This window comes from Canis aureus, chromosome 2, assembly GCF_053574225.1.
Source record: "Canis aureus isolate CA01 chromosome 2, VMU_Caureus_v.1.0, whole genome shotgun sequence".
Taxonomy (NCBI): Eukaryota; Metazoa; Chordata; class Mammalia; order Carnivora; family Canidae; genus Canis; species Canis aureus.
In genome coordinates this window covers 92181032-92197170 of record NC_135612.1, presented here as the reverse complement: position 1 = coordinate 92197170, position 16139 = coordinate 92181032, and the positions used below count along the sequence as shown (strand labels likewise).

General features: G+C 44.6%; 1 protein-coding gene and 1 long non-coding RNA gene across 15 annotated transcripts in view; one reads left to right on the top strand and one right to left on the bottom strand.

Moving 5' to 3' along the window:
- LCORL (ligand dependent nuclear receptor corepressor like) overlaps positions 1-16139 on the bottom strand; it is a 154696-nt gene that overhangs the window by 6870 nt on the left and 131687 nt on the right. For 10 of the 14 annotated variants that reach the window (XM_077881373.1, XM_077881400.1, XM_077881331.1 and 7 more), the window contains 2 exons: positions 8952-13768; positions 6476-8535 (listed from right to left, as the gene is read on the bottom strand). The exons of 2 other annotated variants lie outside the window; for them this stretch is intronic. In XM_077881373.1, the coding sequence (XP_077737499.1) occupies positions 8510-8535; positions 8952-13768 (4843 nt within the window). In that variant the 3' untranslated portion in view covers positions 6476-8509. Of the gene's footprint in view, positions 1-6475; positions 8536-8951; positions 13769-16139 lie in introns of those variants that run through there. 2 more of the 14 variants (XM_077881338.1, XM_077881461.1) reach the window with 2 other exon arrangements.
- LOC144303393 (uncharacterized) lies at positions 5083-12626 on the top strand. The gene is made up of 2 exons (XR_013370462.1): positions 5083-6282; positions 7270-12626. It is a non-coding gene; the product is annotated as an uncharacterized LOC144303393 (long non-coding RNA).

Genomic DNA, 16139 nt, shown 5'->3' with positions numbered 1-16139 from the left:
GTGCGTGAACGTTTCCAAGGCCGTGAAAACCCCCCCTGAACAGGATCAGGCGGACACTCGCTAGAAGCCGCGTGGGACGGGATAGGGTCTGTGTTCCCACCAGCAAGAATGGGAACACCCCGACACACCGCAGGAAGTAATTATCGGGAGGGCCTCACCTTGGGGCAAAATCAGCCCTACAGCAAGACCTCTCCTCCTCAGCACCACTGACGTCGGGGCCTAGTGATTATCATGGGGAGCCACAGACCGTAGAAGGTTTAGTGGGGTCCCCGACCTCTACCCGCCAAGTGTGACGGTCCAAGGTGTCTCTGCATCACCAAAAATTCTCCACTGGACATCACCAGTTGAGAACCACTGTCCTATGCTGAAGGCTGTTCCAACTCTGCCTACCAATGCCCGAAACAAGATTTGAAAGAATAAAATGTTTTCTTAATAAGCTAATGGTGTCTCAGAACAGAGCCACAAAACGCTGAAGGCCTTGCAAAAACAAACAAGCAACCACCCACCCCCAGCACAGAATGTAAAATCTACAATGTCTAGCATCCAATCTAAAATTACTGGGTCTGCAAAAAACAGGAAAACAAAAAATGAGAAAAACCAATCAATAGGAACTGGTAAATAACACAGATTGTAAAACTAGCACACCAGGATGTTTACCCAGGTGCTTTCAAAGAGCTGAGGAAAGCATGAGCATGAGGAGGAGAAAGACAATAGTTTCCAAGAGATTAAACTTAAATCTCAAGATGAAAATCTAATTTCTGAAATTAGATGCTAATGCTAAATATCATGGGTTTATTAACAGCATACTGGACAATCCAAAGAAAAGGTTATCAAGCTTAAAAGCAGAAATAGCATAATCCAAAATGAAACAGCAAAGTAAACAAAAATGAATAGGTACCAGTGATCCACGTGACAAAATACACGTGGTTGGAATCCCCTCGGGAGGGGAAAGAGGGACAGAAACATTTTAAGAAAATAGGGCTGAAAGATTTCCATATGTGATAAAAACAATCCCCTCATACCCAAGTAGTTAAAAAAAAAAAAAAAAAACTCCAAAGAGAAAAAAGATGAAGGCAACAATGCCAAACCCATTTATAATCAAAGTGCTGATAACCAGTGATAAAATCTTATAAGCAACTGGAGGAGGAAGCAAAACCCAGAACATACAGAGTAGCAAGTATAATAGTGCCCGCGGACTTCTCTGCACGACAGTGGAGCAACGGCTGCAAAGTCCTAGAAGAAACCTATGGTCAAATCTGAGTTTCATATCCAGCTAAAATAGCTTTCAAACACAAAAGTTGGGGGGAAAGTGAAATAAAGACTTTCACAAAAAAATGGCAGGGCTGGGTGGATTAAACAGCAAGCCCGCACCACAAGAGGTGCTAAAGGAAGTTACTCAGGCAGAAGTAGAACGGCATCGATAGAAACCTGGATTTGTACAAAACAGTGAAATGTGCCAGAAATGAAAAATTCATGCGGAAAATACTTTTCCTAGTTTATTTTTTTAAAGATTTATTTATTTATGATAGACATAGAGAGAGAGGCAGAGACAGGAGGAGGGAGGAGCAGGCTCCATGCAGGGAGCCCGACGGGGGACTTGATCCCGGGACCCCAGGATCGTGTTCTGGGCCAAAGGCAGGCGCTGAACTGCTGAGCCACCCAGGGATCCCCACTTTTCCTATTTTAAGAATCTCTTTGAACAACTATGAAAAGGAGAAACAGCAACAACATATTGGGAAGATTATACCATTTATAGAAGCAAAATATATGTCAATAAGAACAGCGCAGAGGCCTGCGGGGAGGCCGTGCAAATGTCCTGAAAGTTCTTGGACTGAAGGTGAGGTGGTGTAGCCACCGGAGCTCAGACGTGCAGGGCAAGCCCACGGCGAGAACTTCTTAAGAAACCGATTAAGGGATGAAATAGAATAAAAAAGTAGGAAGTAAATAATAGATGGGACGAATAGAAAGTAGAGAGTGGGGTGGCTGTCATCAAAAAGACAAGAAATAACAAGTGTCGGTGAAGATGTGGGGAAAGGGCAGCCTTGCTACTCTCGGTGGGTGGGTGTGCCCCCTGCGGAAAACAGTGCGACGTGGGGGGGCGGGGGTGTGACGTGGGGGGCGGGGGGTAGGGGGCCTGCAAGGCTGTGACACCTGAAGAGCCTGGGCCTGGCCGCGGTGGGCAAACCCCAGTCGTGCGGAGACCGGACTCGGGAAACGCCTTACAGATGTGCCCTCCCCCACATCGGAACAGCACCCACGGCGCCCACTGCGCCCCCAGCACCCCTGGTGCCCCCAGAGCCCCATGGTCCCCCCCACCCCCTGCTCCCCTGCACCCCCAGCTCCTCCAGCGCCCCAAGCCCCATGCTCCCCCCATACCCCCTGCTCCCCTGCACCCCCAGCTCCCCCAGCACCCCCGGCGCCCCCCGTGCCCCAGCATCCCCCTGCTCCCCCAGCACCCCGCCCCCCCGCACCCTCCACACCCCCACGCCCCCAGCATCCTGGCTCCCCCCACGCTGCCCCCCCTCCGCAGGTCCGGGTCCAGGGAGCTGGAACACCAGGAGCCAGGAGGACCCTGCACTGCGGCTGGGGGCTCCCGGGGCTCCCCCCCATTCTACCGACGGGGTCACGAACTTTCTTCACAAAGGCCACGGGGTACGCCCGCTCTGCCCAGGGAAGTGAGGGACGGGCGGCCGGGCCAGACGGCCCAGTTTAGAGAACTGGTTCTGTGTGCGAAACCAGCTCTGCAGCAGGCCCTTCCTCTAGGAGGGAGACGCGACCACTCTGCCGAGTGAGAGCGTGTTGCCAAAGCAAAACAAGAAGCCGCAGTAGTTTTACAGGTTCCCCGAGTTCCCGGCGACTCTAACGTGCAACACAAAGCCTCGGGGATCAAAACCAAGAGCGTCCCGCTTATTCGACCACAGTTTGTGGACTACATTGGATGCTTTTCCATGAAAGACGAGGGACAACTGGTGAAGTAGAAAATTGTGAAAAACGCGGTAACGGCTGACAAAGCAAGAGCACATCCACGAAAATTTCAAGAAAAAAGCACCGAACTTGGGATCGTGCAAGTAGCTGCTGCGTATTTTAATAAAGCACCGCAGGAAGGCGAGGACTGCTGCAGGGCCCAAGCCCTTCCCCTAACTCCGCTCCTGTGAAGGTCACGCTGGTGGGGATGGATTTTTATCAAAAATTCCTGATTTCATCAGAATGCTTCAAGTGACCCGAGGTTTCACAGGCCCACCGGGCACTGGCGGTCAGCGAGGCGGCGCCGCGAGGTCCGAGTGGAAAGGGCACCGAGGAGCCGAGTCCTTGCCCCGCGAGCGCCCGTGCGCAGCGGCGCGGGAACCCCGGGGGCGGGGGCTGCAGGAGCCCGGGCTCCGGGGGGTCGGCGTGCGCCGGGGCCTGCTCGGCTCCCCCGGTCCTGAGCCGCCCCCGCCCCCCCGACCCAAGGAGGAGCCGCGCAACCGCCGGGCGCCGTCACGGGCTGCAGGTGCGCGGCGCGGTCCTCCACGGCGACACCTGCCCGTCGGCCTCGGCCGCGGCGACCGGGTCCCAGGGCGCATCGGGTGCGCACACGAGCCTGTGCTTGGGGTCGCGGCCTTGTCTGCGGGGCTCGGGGCGTCGCGGGGGCTGCAGGGCAGGAAGCCGGCTGCGCGGGGCGGGGGTGCCGGGGCCTCGGCGGCCACGACGCGTCGTCCGGAGGGTTTCTGTCGCCGCGAAGCCTGGAGAATCGGCTGCTCTCCCCGCGGTCCGTCACCCGCTCACCCCGCGCCGGAGCCACGCGGCCTGCCCCGCCCGAGCGTCCCCTCCGGGGGGCGGCGGGGGCGGGGGCAGCCCCGCGCGTGGGCCCGAGTCCGGGGTGGAACCGGGTGTCTTCGGGCCTTCGGGGGGCAGGAGACAGCGGGCCCGACCCGCCGCCCGAACCCGGCTCGGAGCCGCAATCCGGGCCCTGCGCTGCCCCGGCGGCGCCCCCGTGGCGGCCGGACACGCGGGGACACGAGCCCCGGCCCGCTCTCGGCGCAGGCCGCCCTCCGGCCCCGACCCAGCCCGGCCTCGCGGGGAACCTCCCCGCGGCTGCCCCGGACTCGCGGCGCCGATGCCCCGAGGTCCCGCCGCTGCGTTTCCAACAGTCACCGGCCACCTCCCGAGCGCCCCTCCCCGAACCTGCGCCCGGCGCCGCCGCCACGGACGGGTCTCCCGCCCCTTGGCCCCCTCCCCCCCCCCCCCCGCCCGCGGTCCGGAAACGCCGCGACGCCCCTTTCGCTCCCGCCGCGGTGGTCCTCCTCCCCCCGCTCCTCCCCCTCCCCCCTCCTGCCGCCTCCCTCTTCCTCCCCTCCCCCCTCCTGCCCCCTCCCCCCTCTCCTTTCCCCCACCTCCTCCCTCTCCTTCCCCCTCCCTCCCTCTCCCCCCTCCCCCTTCCTGCCGCCTCCCTCTTCCTCCCCTCCCCCTCCCCCCTCCTGCCCCCTCCCCCCTCTCCTTTCCCCCACCTCCTCCCCCTCCTTCCCCCTCCCTCCCTCTCCCCCCTCCCCCTCCCCCCTCCCCCCTCCTGCCGCCTCCCTCTTCCTCCCCTCCCCCTCCCCTCTCCTTTCCCCCACCTCCTCCCCCTCCTTCCCCCTCCCTCCCTCTCCCTCCTCCCCCCTCCCCTCCCCCTCCCTCCTCTCCTCGCCCTCCCCCTCCCTCCTCCTCTCCCCTCCTCCTCCCCTCCCTCCTCCCCTCCCCCCTTCCTCCTCCCCTCCCTCCTCCCCTCCCCCTTCCTCCTCCCCTCCCTCCTCCCCTCCCCCCTTCCTCCTCCCCTCCCTCCTCTCCTCCCCCCTTCCTCCTCCCCTCCCTCCCCCCTCTCCTTTCCCCCTCTCCTCTCCCCTCCCCCACCTCCTCCCCCTCCACCCCCCTCCCCTCCCCCTCCACCCCCCTCCCCTCCCCCTCCCTCCTCCTCCCCTCCCTCCTCCCCTCCCCCTTCCTCCTCCCCTCCCTCCCCCCTCTCCTTTCCCCCCTCTCCTCTCCCCCCCCCACCTCCTCCCCCTCCTCCTCCGGCCCGCCCGCCCGCCCGCCCTCGGTTTCCGGCCCCACAGCCACCCTCCACATCACGACGATCACCTCTTAACCGTCTCCAGGCTTATCCGACCTGTCATCAACCGCCTTCACCGCTGTTCCATCCCTTCTTGGAACCGCTTCCTTGTCTCCACCCTCCCGCCTTCCTCCATCTGCCTCACTGCGCTTCTGTGCACATCCCCCGCCCCCCGTCTTTTTTTTTTTTTTTGAAGATTTCATCCATTTATTTTAGAGACGGCGCCCCTGAGCGCAGAGGCACAGACCTCAGGCCCCCGGGGCTTGAGCTCACGACGCGGAGACCAGGGCCTGAGCCCAGACCAACCAAGAGCTGCTGCTCAACCAACTAGACGACCCAGGCGCCCCTGTGCACCTCCCCCCGCCCCATATCCTCGGGGCCCTGCGATCCCAGGCTCTTCCCATTTTACACTAAGCCATCTACTCCACTCTCATGGGTTCAATTTGTGGACCCCAAAATCTCAGCCTCTTTCCCGAGCAACAAACCCGTATTACCTAAAGCTGATCTCTAACAAGACACGTTTAAAATGCATGCGTCCACTTACACGCAGATTTCCCCCCATAAACATTCGCACGATATTGTAAATGTATTTTTTCTTCCTCATGATTTTCTTATTAAAATTTTCTTTTCTCCAGCTTTATTGTAAGAATACTGCACAGGGTACAGACGACAGAAAATACCTGCTAACTGTCCACACTCTCAGCAAGGCTTCCCGTCAACAGGCTATTGGCACTGAAGTTTTTAGGGAGTCAGAGTCGTTTGCAGATTTTCTACTACACGGGGGTCGGCACCCCTAGACTGCACTGTCCAAGGGTCCACGGTGATTGCGTCATGAGCATCTGTTCTCGGACATCCCAAATTCCCTATGCCTGAATGTTCTCTCGTATCTCAGTGAACCTAGATGTTCAAGCCCAAACCTGGACATCACCCTTTATTGCTCCTCCTCTAACATATCGGATCCCACTTCCTGGGCCTCTGTCAAACGTGCCTGTTCTTCCCCCTCATTGCCACTGTCGGGTCCAGACTTTGTTTCACGACCGATGCCGGCCCCACCGCTGGGCTGGCCTTCCCCCAGCGGCCCTAACTCCGGCTGTGCCCCGCCCGCGGCCGCTCCTCAGGCCTCAGCCCCGCGATGACAGCTCCTGTCCTGCAGGCCTTCTCGGCCGCACCTCCCCCCCGATGCTGGCCTCACTGCCGGGCTCGGCCGGGGGTGGCCGGTGGGCATCCCTGCCCAATTCTCTAAACCCGGGTTCAGGTTCCGTCCTCCGTGCTCCCACAAGCCGCCCCCCGCCCCGGGCACAGCAGGCTGCTTTCTACGGGAATGGCCTATTCGCGGTCTCCGTGAAACACAAACTAGGACTTTGACCATCCGTCCCCTTAACTGATGTGATTAGTAATAGAATATCCCACTTAAAACATAAAATATACTCTATTTATTGAATAAATACGGGATACAGGCCTTGTTTTCTTAAGCTGGAAAGGGAACTTTCTCAACTTTCTACAGTGTCTAGGAGCATGCTGTAGGCATTAAGAGGATATTCGGAATAGAATTGCATTTCATCTTTCATGTCCACATTTGATATACAGCAGTACACATGTAGCGAAGAGTAAGTTTTAAGACTCCCATGGATTAAACTATACCTGGACAGTTAATCTTGAAATGTACAAAAATGAGACGTTTATGGTAGAAGCAAGACTTTTCAGCAAGAGAAATATTCCATGATTCACTATATACATTGCCCTATGAATTCTTCTATAAAAGCCCTTGTTAAAAATCTCTCAAATCTCCAGTCACTAATTATACTATGATGAAGAAAAACACATATAAAACTAATAATGAATTTTACTGTCATTTCCAAAGAGGCATTAAGAAGTATGGAATACCAGGAATAATGAGAAAAAATAACACTTTAAGAAACATTTTAAAATCAGATAAATATAACAAATACTGTTATAAATACAAATTTGTAAAAAATAATGTCCTTGATTAAAAAAAAAAGAATGTTAAATAAAGAAGGAAAGTTATCAGTAAAAGGTAAATAAAACTTCAAGCAGAACAGGAAATAGTACTAGTAATTTTAAAAATGAGAAAAGGTGAAAAACAACTCTTACTATGATACTAGATCTTTAAAAAATACCACAAAAGGATTTTGAGATTAACTTGAAAAAATAATACTAAGGCATCTTCCATTTTATTTTTCCAGGATATCTAGCGAGATAGAGAATCATACTAAAATAAATTTATATTTATACCTGAGGAAGATACAATGGCTAAGAAGCTAGAAGAACAAACAACGGTTCTGTTGTAAAGTGAGTTAATGCAAACTATGTTTGGTAAACTAACAGCACGAAATGAGAATGGCATAAAGAATTAAAAATGAAACGCTGCACTTTATACTCCATTCATGACAGTCTTTTAAAAATATGTGTGTATATTTTTACGTGAATTATACATTTTTTAAAAAATCAGGCTTCATCACTCTTTTTTCCTGACATATCTGTTACGCTATTTTTAGTTATCCTGAGGACAAGAAACAAAGGACATTACTTTTAGATTTGATTCATCTTTCATAATGGAGACTCTAATTTGATCAACATTAAAGCTTTAATCATCACATGTTACGAAGTTAAAGTTTTTAATGAATGCATGTTAAATATTACTTAAATAGGTATTTTTAAAGTCAATTAACTGAATTTTGGGGGCCATTGTAATCATCTAACCTATTCAAACTTGAGTTTAATTATTACTTTTAATAATTTAATAGAGGATTTAATCGTTTTTTAGCTTTTAAAGAAGTTTTACAAAAGGTAACACAAATAAATCCATCAGGACCGGTATAAGCCCCTAAAATACACAATGCAACAACGCAACCACACGATACAATACCCTTAAATTCACAAATGTAACCTGGCACTCTTTCGTGTCTGGGAAGTAATGAGACAAACACCCGGCACTTGTCACACGTCCTCAACTGTCTACGCTTCCAACAAGCAGAGGCGGAGCTGGCTTCGGCGGCAACAGCGCGTTCACACCCTGTCTTGCTAGTTCTCAGGCTAAGGGTCTCCCCGGGGTGGCTGTCAGGCCTGCACAACCCAGTCAGCGCACCGTTGCCAATTCCAGTTCGCATCCTAAATTTAGCGCTACCTGCCACTGACCTGTGCGTGACTTGGCCCCTCGCTCGGCTGTACAGATGGTCCCTGGAAAGAGCCTCCTCTTTGTATCTGTGCAATCTAGTTCAAGTCTCCCCTGAAAAAGCCTATTCAACAAGTTTGCTTATTTATTGAAGAAAATATCTTGTTCCTGGACGCTCTGTAAAGAGCAGAGTCTTAACGTGGTTCCCGAAGCAGCAGGGGTCGCAGCAATTCGACGGTGCTCGGGAGGCGGTAAGGCCGCAATTATTACGTGTGTGAACGGACCCCAGCAATTTAGCAACGAGACAGTCTTTACTTCTGCCCACGTGGTCTCAGAGCTATTAATTTATCAAGACAAGGAAAATGCATTATCCTGTAGCGCAGCAGTGGATTCTTAGATAGCTCCTTGGGCGTATTTACCAAACTATTTTCTATATCTTTTATTAGATAAAATGCAAACGCAGATAATATAACTTGTACACTAAGGATATATGTTTAGAAGCCTTCTATGTCTCTACTAAATGTATTTTAATTTGCTTAAAATCCTGGATACATTAAGGTGTAGGGACGCGCACTGCTACACTGAGCAGAACCTAATTTCAGGAGTTTCATACTAGGTGCCAAGAAATTAGGTTGTCCAAGTATTTTGGAAATAAACTGAAACTAAATCAGCTGTTCCTCTTCTCCCCATGATCTCATACTTTACTCAAGGCACCTACAATGAAACTTTAAAATTAAGCAGAGAAAAACTTACCTAGTTGGGATTTTGAATAATAGTTTGCCATTTGTCCACTGTTGCAAGACTGTCGTTTATGTCTTTTTGTTGACATTTCTGTGGTCTTCCAAGGTGGTCTTTTTCTTTTGTTCAATTTGCTAAGAACGTCAGAACTATCAGGATTCTTGTCATAGTTAACACATTTATTTAATTTACTATTGTCAAGTTGGCCAGGAAATTTATCGGTTGAAGGACTATTTGTTTTAGCATTTTCCATTTCTTTAGATTGCTTTTTAAAAGAGTTTTGCCTAGCAGAATGGGATCTTAGGGTAAAGCGCTTTGCTTCTTCTATGCGAGTCTGATGATTACTTCCACTGTCAACAGATTCGGGAGAGTAAATGATTGTATTTAGCTTAAAAGTATTTCTGTGTTCAAGATAGTTGATCTTCCTCAAAAATATTCTACAATCTTTTAGGGTTTTTGACTTCCAATTATTTGGACATACATTTCCTAGTCTTGGTCCCTTTTCAAAATCTTTTTGGCTGCAATTTGTTCCATTCTCCTTTGCCTCTGACTTAAAATTATTCTCTAGACTAGCATGTGTTTTCAAGTCAGACATTGCCACCTTCTGCTGCAAAGAGTCATCCCTGATCTCAGGTGGCAAAATAAACTGATTTTCTACGGTGTTTTTTCCTTGGAGTGGGGTGTCAGCATTTGTTCCCCCCTCAGTCTTATTTAAAAATTGGTTCTGGCAGAAAAATCTCAAGTTCCTCCTTTTAGAGATCCAATCAACTGTTCCATGGTTGTGCAACTTCCCCTTTCTTTTCCACCTTTCATGTTGTAACCTCTTAAACTCAGTTCTTTTTAATCTAGCTAATGTTAAATTACTTTTCACATTTAACAGTGGAGAGCTAACCATTTTATGCAGTATATGCAACTTCCCTGCTGATTTTGAAGGAGAAGATAGTGCAAATTTTTTAAAGTGCTTTCTGAAGGGGCTGGTATTAAAATTAGAATATTTGGTTCCTAGTTTAATTCCTCTGGTATTTATTACTTCCAAAGGGTTTCGAGCATTTGCCTTTCTAACTAGTGAAAGAGACTGTGTTTCTGTTGTTTGCATAAACCAGATACAGAGTTCGTTCAAATCATACTTTTTCCGAAAAAGCATTTTTACAGGTGAAACTTCAAGTTCTAAAAGACAGGTTTCCAAAGGGTTGGCTATTTTGAAATTATCATTTTCAACGCGTTCTCTTTTTTTATGAACACAGTTTTCGGCTTCATCTCCACTCACTTGCACCCAAGCATTTGTTATTTGCTCAAATCTATTGTTTAATTCTTCTAATAAGGAATCGTTTGAAGTAGAAGCAGCCCACCACCTGAGCAAGGGGTTTGATGAGATTATAGGGTCCAAAGATACTTCAGAAATGGGAATTAATTTGTTATCTTCCAAACGCATTTTTGCATTCCTCGAGTTCCTAGTTCCCGGGGCACCTTTCGAAGCTATTTTCATCCTTGACTGCCTATGTTTTTCCTTCTGACTTTTACCTTTCTGCAAACGGAGTTTATATGACTTACGGAGCAGAGCGTTTCTATAAATAAGTGAGCTGGAAGATGCGAATGGATGTAAGAAATGGAGAGATGGTTTTCTGTCCCTAACAGAATGTCTCAAAGGTATCGTGGCAACCATACTTTTTGGTCCATTCTCAAATACGCCAGCGCCAGCGTGCCTTGCACCCACCTTACCGCACCGGTGTTCACGCTTCTCTTCAGCTACGTGTTTTTCTAACATATTTTCTTGTTCTAAAGGAGGCAAGCAGCTGCTAATGCTTACTTCTCTCTCCTGAGGTGAAACTCTATGAATAGTCACAGATATGCCAGAGATCTTCACCTTCGCGGGCCGACCAGGCTTCCTAGTTACTGCAAAAGGCTTCTGATTCGGCCGAGCAACGTTCTTGGAAGGTTGAGGTATCACAGACTTGTTCTTGATGGGCCTAACGTGTTCAAAGCCAGACCCCAAGATCTCGCCTTCAGTAGTCGGACTTGAAGCAGCACTTCTTCTTTCACCTGGGTCAGTCTTGTGTTCTCTAGTATTTCGGAGGCCACCACACTCAGCTGGAAAATCCGCAACCTTACTGCTGCCAGACCTAACGTTGCTTATGTCTCCAGCTCCTTCAGAAACATGTCTTTTAGCTCTTCTTGACCTTCCATAAATAACAGTTACGGTAATACTCTTTTTATAAATACCTTCTTTTACTTCTGATAGGAGAGATTCGGGACTTTTCTTTCCAGCACTAGAGGACTCATTCTGGCAAACGGCGACATCTGTTTGCTCAGCCTTAGGTTTCGGGGGTCTTCCAATTGGCCGCTTAGTTTGCTTCACAACCTGGGGACCTATTTTTTTAGGTCTGCCTGGCTTTCGTTTGAAAGATGAATCAATACTACTGCTTGGATTTTCCTTCGGTTCGTCCTGTGGCTTATCACTATTAATATCATCTATAAACATTGCAGACGATTCTGTAGTTTCACTTGCACAATTCAACTTATTTAGTCCTCCCTGAAGAGTGTCACTGTCATTAAGATTAGAACTATGATTTTCCAAGTTAGCGTTTGGGACGTCCTCATTTGTTTCTGGTTTTTTTTCAGTTACGTGAGGAGTCGGACATTTTTCAGAAGGAAGATCAGTATTTGACTTGGAAGTACCAACTGAAGTTAAAGTATATTTGACTCCTTCACTGCTTTTAACCTCAGATAGAAACATGAGTTTGATGGGACTAGAATAGCTGGAAAAAGAAGAGCTTCCAAAGCCCTCATACTTTGTTGGCACACTTGTAACACTGGAAATCAAGCTACTTGTATCTAAAATTGATGACTTTTCCAGATTAACACGTTTTTTGCTATTCCAATCTATTGTAGGCATATGACTGTTTTTGATATTGCCGGCCGCTACCACAGATTTTGATAAACTCTGCTCTTTGCAGGTCATTCTGCTTACAGTAAGGGTCATATTTCTACCTGCATTTTGATCTTTACCATCAATTTCTATCAATTTCTTGGATGCCCTGCATCCTTCAGATGAGTGGTTATTCCAAGACTTTTTGGCCATATTTATCGTGTCTTCCAAACGCTCCACAACAACTTGTAAGTTAGAATTCATTGCAATTTTGTTTAGATCTATATTGTGTGAGCTTTCAATTTGAATATTTTTTACTGGATCTTTTCTTTTTGTAGATTCAGAAACTTTTTTGGCCTTAGGGGACTTTTTGAAAACATAATTATTTGTGACATATATAGAGTACCACCCTGGGGGCACAATATTTCGCTTAGTTCTGCTCAGAAGTCCAGGAACATCACTCTTCAGAGGCGTTTCAGTATTCTCCAGTTTTGGATTCTCCTTGTGATTTTGCAAAAGTTTTTTTCCAGCTGCAGATTTCTCCTGTGATTTTCTTATGCTCATTTTCCCAGGGGAAGTTGTTTTAAAGCTTTCTGAAAATGCATCAAAAGCCAAGTTAGTCTCTAAACTATGAAGAGGTAGTTGCAATGATTGTAATGCACAATCTGGTGAAAATGATGTTTCTACATGATTATTATCTTGCAAGCTTTTAGAATTTTGTAAAGACCCTTGGCAATGATAGAATTGTTTGTCTGTTGAAAATATCTCATCATTGCGTGTCAACTTCCTTGAATTTTTTTCAGTATATTTTTTTCTTACAAAATTTTCATCAAGACTAGCAAGTTCTCTTTTTATTTGTAAAGAGTGCCTTCTAAACATGGGTGAATCAGGAGAGTTGTGCATTGAAAATAAGGTTTCTTGACGCTTTCGAAATCTTGTCTGAATAATTTTATTTTCTACCTTTTTATCATGTTGGCTCAGCAATTCCATAAAACTGTAATCACTGGCCTTAGCGTTATGCAAGAGTGAGGCTATTAAATCTCTCAATTTTAAATCATTATCTGTAGTACAATCACTGCTAGATAATTTTGTAAGGTTTGTCATATCTGTAGTTTCTATTGATTTTAATTTTTCATTAATACGATCCATTAAATCTTGAAAAATTATAGTAGTTTCACCTTTTTCATGATTCGTAGTACAATTATCGCTGTCTTCCAGGAGCAAATAATCAGAGTTACCGCATTTCTTAGCTTTTTGTATTTTACCTTCGTGATCACCCTTGTCACTGTTTATTTCTGCTGGTATGAGAGATGGAGGCTGGTTAATGTTTATTTCAAGTCTGTTATTTTCTAAGGCTGAAAGCTCCGAGACGACATCTTTCAGTTTTTCAAATCCTTCAGTCTGTACAGGTGATAATGGTGGGGGTGACGGACTTCGTGATCTACAAACACCCTCGAGTCGGACTGAAACATCGCATACTTCCCTTGATGAAAGAGGAGCTTGAAAGGTCGATTTTGTAGAGTGAAGGTTTGCTAACGGTCCAGAACAGCACCTGTGAGAACTATAACTGTTGGCAATTCCTCTATTCACCACTGTCTTAATGTGCTCAATAGTTACAGTTTGGCAAGTTAAACAACGTAAATCTTTAATACAGACTGGCAGAGGCACAAAACCAGGGCTTTGCCTTTCACTTTGTAGACCCCCTCTTTCTGCCAGCCTATATTCACAACTACAGAATAGACCATGTAAATTATCTTCAGTTAGGGGCTTTTGAGATTCTGAAGACACAGTATATGATGTATTACAATAGCAAAGAGAAGCAGCATTCTGCTCTTGGACTAGAAATTTCAACATGGCCAAAACTTGTTGCTGGTGATGTGTGCACAAAGATTCCAAAACTTTGCTTAATGCTGATTTTCCTTTTTCCATTTTAGTAGCTTCCTCTGATTTTGCATCAACAGTTGAACTAAAAATAAAAATCAAACAAAAAATGAATTACAGCAAAAATACCAGTATTATACGGAGTTATAATTTTAACAGAGTTTGAGCAAAAGAAATTTTGGTATTGCTGGACTCCTAACTCCTATAGAGCCGCAACAGTGACATCTTGATTATTGTTCAGCCACAATATAATGAAGCACTGATGATAATTAATTTCCTATGGCAAGGATAATAGTCAAAGGAAAGCCCTAGTTTTGTAGAAAACCTGACTATAGATATGATTATATTTATAGATCGCTAATGTTTAGTGCTTTGGATGTATTAAGAATATTTAATGGAAAGTGCTTCATGAGTTACATTTTTGAAAGTATACATTTTATAAGTTATTTTGATAATTATCAACCCATATTAGTGCAAATAAGAAAAATAAGATGTAGGAGAAATTCTTTATTTAAAATAGATATTTTTTCAAGGTAGTGAAAATAAAAATTAATAAAAGACAGCTTTGCATACTCACAAGGAAAATTAAGGAATTTAGATTTCATGTAAATTACAGTATTTTTTTTTTCTAAGATTAAGCTGCAGGCATTTTAACCTAATAATAAAAAATTTAAGCTATTTAAAAATAAAATCTATTTTTAATTGATTTTAAATACTAAAGTAATTACATGAAGACTAAAGGCATTACTTACCTAATTATTTAATTTCAAATGCTGGAAAATGTCCCACTGAAGAAGCTAATATACATCTAAATTTAACTAATACCCAAGATTACTTAGCAACCAAGGCACAAGTGTACAAAATTTTTTTTTTAATCCAATACCAGCAGCAAGAATAAAATATATTAAAAGAATTCTGTTTCAGAAAAGTATCTATTTAAATTAAACATATCACCAAACTCTGTACATGAAAATAACCTCCCATTCATGATTTCTTATATTTGCTATTATTAGTAGTAGCTCTGCTTTATAGAAATTTTATTTAGGGTTGGAATTGGGATATATTGATTATGAATTGCTATAAAAGACTGTTATCTTGTTTAAAGGGTTATTATATTCATGTGTATTAAAAAATAAAGGATTTTTATTTTAAAATGAAAAGTGAAATTAATTTTATTTTGCTCTCTAAAATGGCTTAACCTGTTTCACAGATAAGTATGCAATATTTAACTACATTTTATAAATATTATGTTATTTGAGTAGCAAAAACACTGAAGCAAATTCTGAACATTAGATAAAAATTTTCTAGAAAAATGGTAACTTTACTAGATTCAACCAATATTTCACCAAGACTAACATGTGATTTGACAAAAGCAGTCATCAAAGTGATAAGATATGAAATTAACAATAAAACATTTCAAGTCCACAGACATGACCCCAATATCCCTTCCTTTCTGAAAAAAATTTTTTTTCTTTGGGTAAATTTTATCACAAGTAGAAGTCAATGATGGAATGGATTTCCAAGATTCACTATTAAATAATTCAAAAAATATATGGAGAACAAAGACATAAGGAAATGTTAATTATCAAATATGAAGATTTAAGTAATTTTTATACTCTTTTCCAGCAAATTAAAAATTATAGTTTTCACATAAGCACTAGAAAACCCAAAAGAGTTCTGAAAGATGCATTTCTTTAAAGTCATGTTACGGCCTAGTAAATATATCTGTGAATAAACAGAGATTTTGTTTCTTATAAAAATTCACTGCATCATATTTTAAAGATTATTTTCCTTTCATAAGTTTCAAGAATGCTTACATGTTTTTTGTTAGTAATGTCAAGTATAAAGTAGAAATAATTAAAACGAATGATTAGTGTTAACTATTCTGAGAACCACCCCAAGTTTTTTACAACTGTCTTCTGAGATTTCAAGGGAGTCTATACTTCTAAGAAGTTTCTTATTCAGTTTATTACTTTTTTTTTTTTTCAGTTTATTACTTTTAATAATGGAACTTCCATAATACCATAGTGGTAATTTCCATGAAATGGTATATGAAGAATAGCTTCATAAAGTGACTAGCTGGATATTCAGGTATTAGATTATATCTAATACACACATATCAAGATATTAGATAACGAAATTCTCAAATTACAAAATTCCATAATGTTTATTTGGCTCCAAAAATTTTCTTTTCTATATTTCTTGCATGTTAGAATCTCAAAGAAAAACCTAATATGAGTAAATAATAGTTGAATACATACAAGTCTCCAACCTAGAATTTATTCTCAAGTGATTATGTAAAGTTTCTAAATCTTTCATAGCTCCCTTGTTTTTAATGTTAAATTTTTTTCTAAGTTTTTCCAGGCTGATTTATAAATGAAAACATCCTATGTTTTTTTGTATGTCGCTATGGGGTTTGCTCATTACAGGTTTTGTTGTTGAAATAGTTCTTTGGA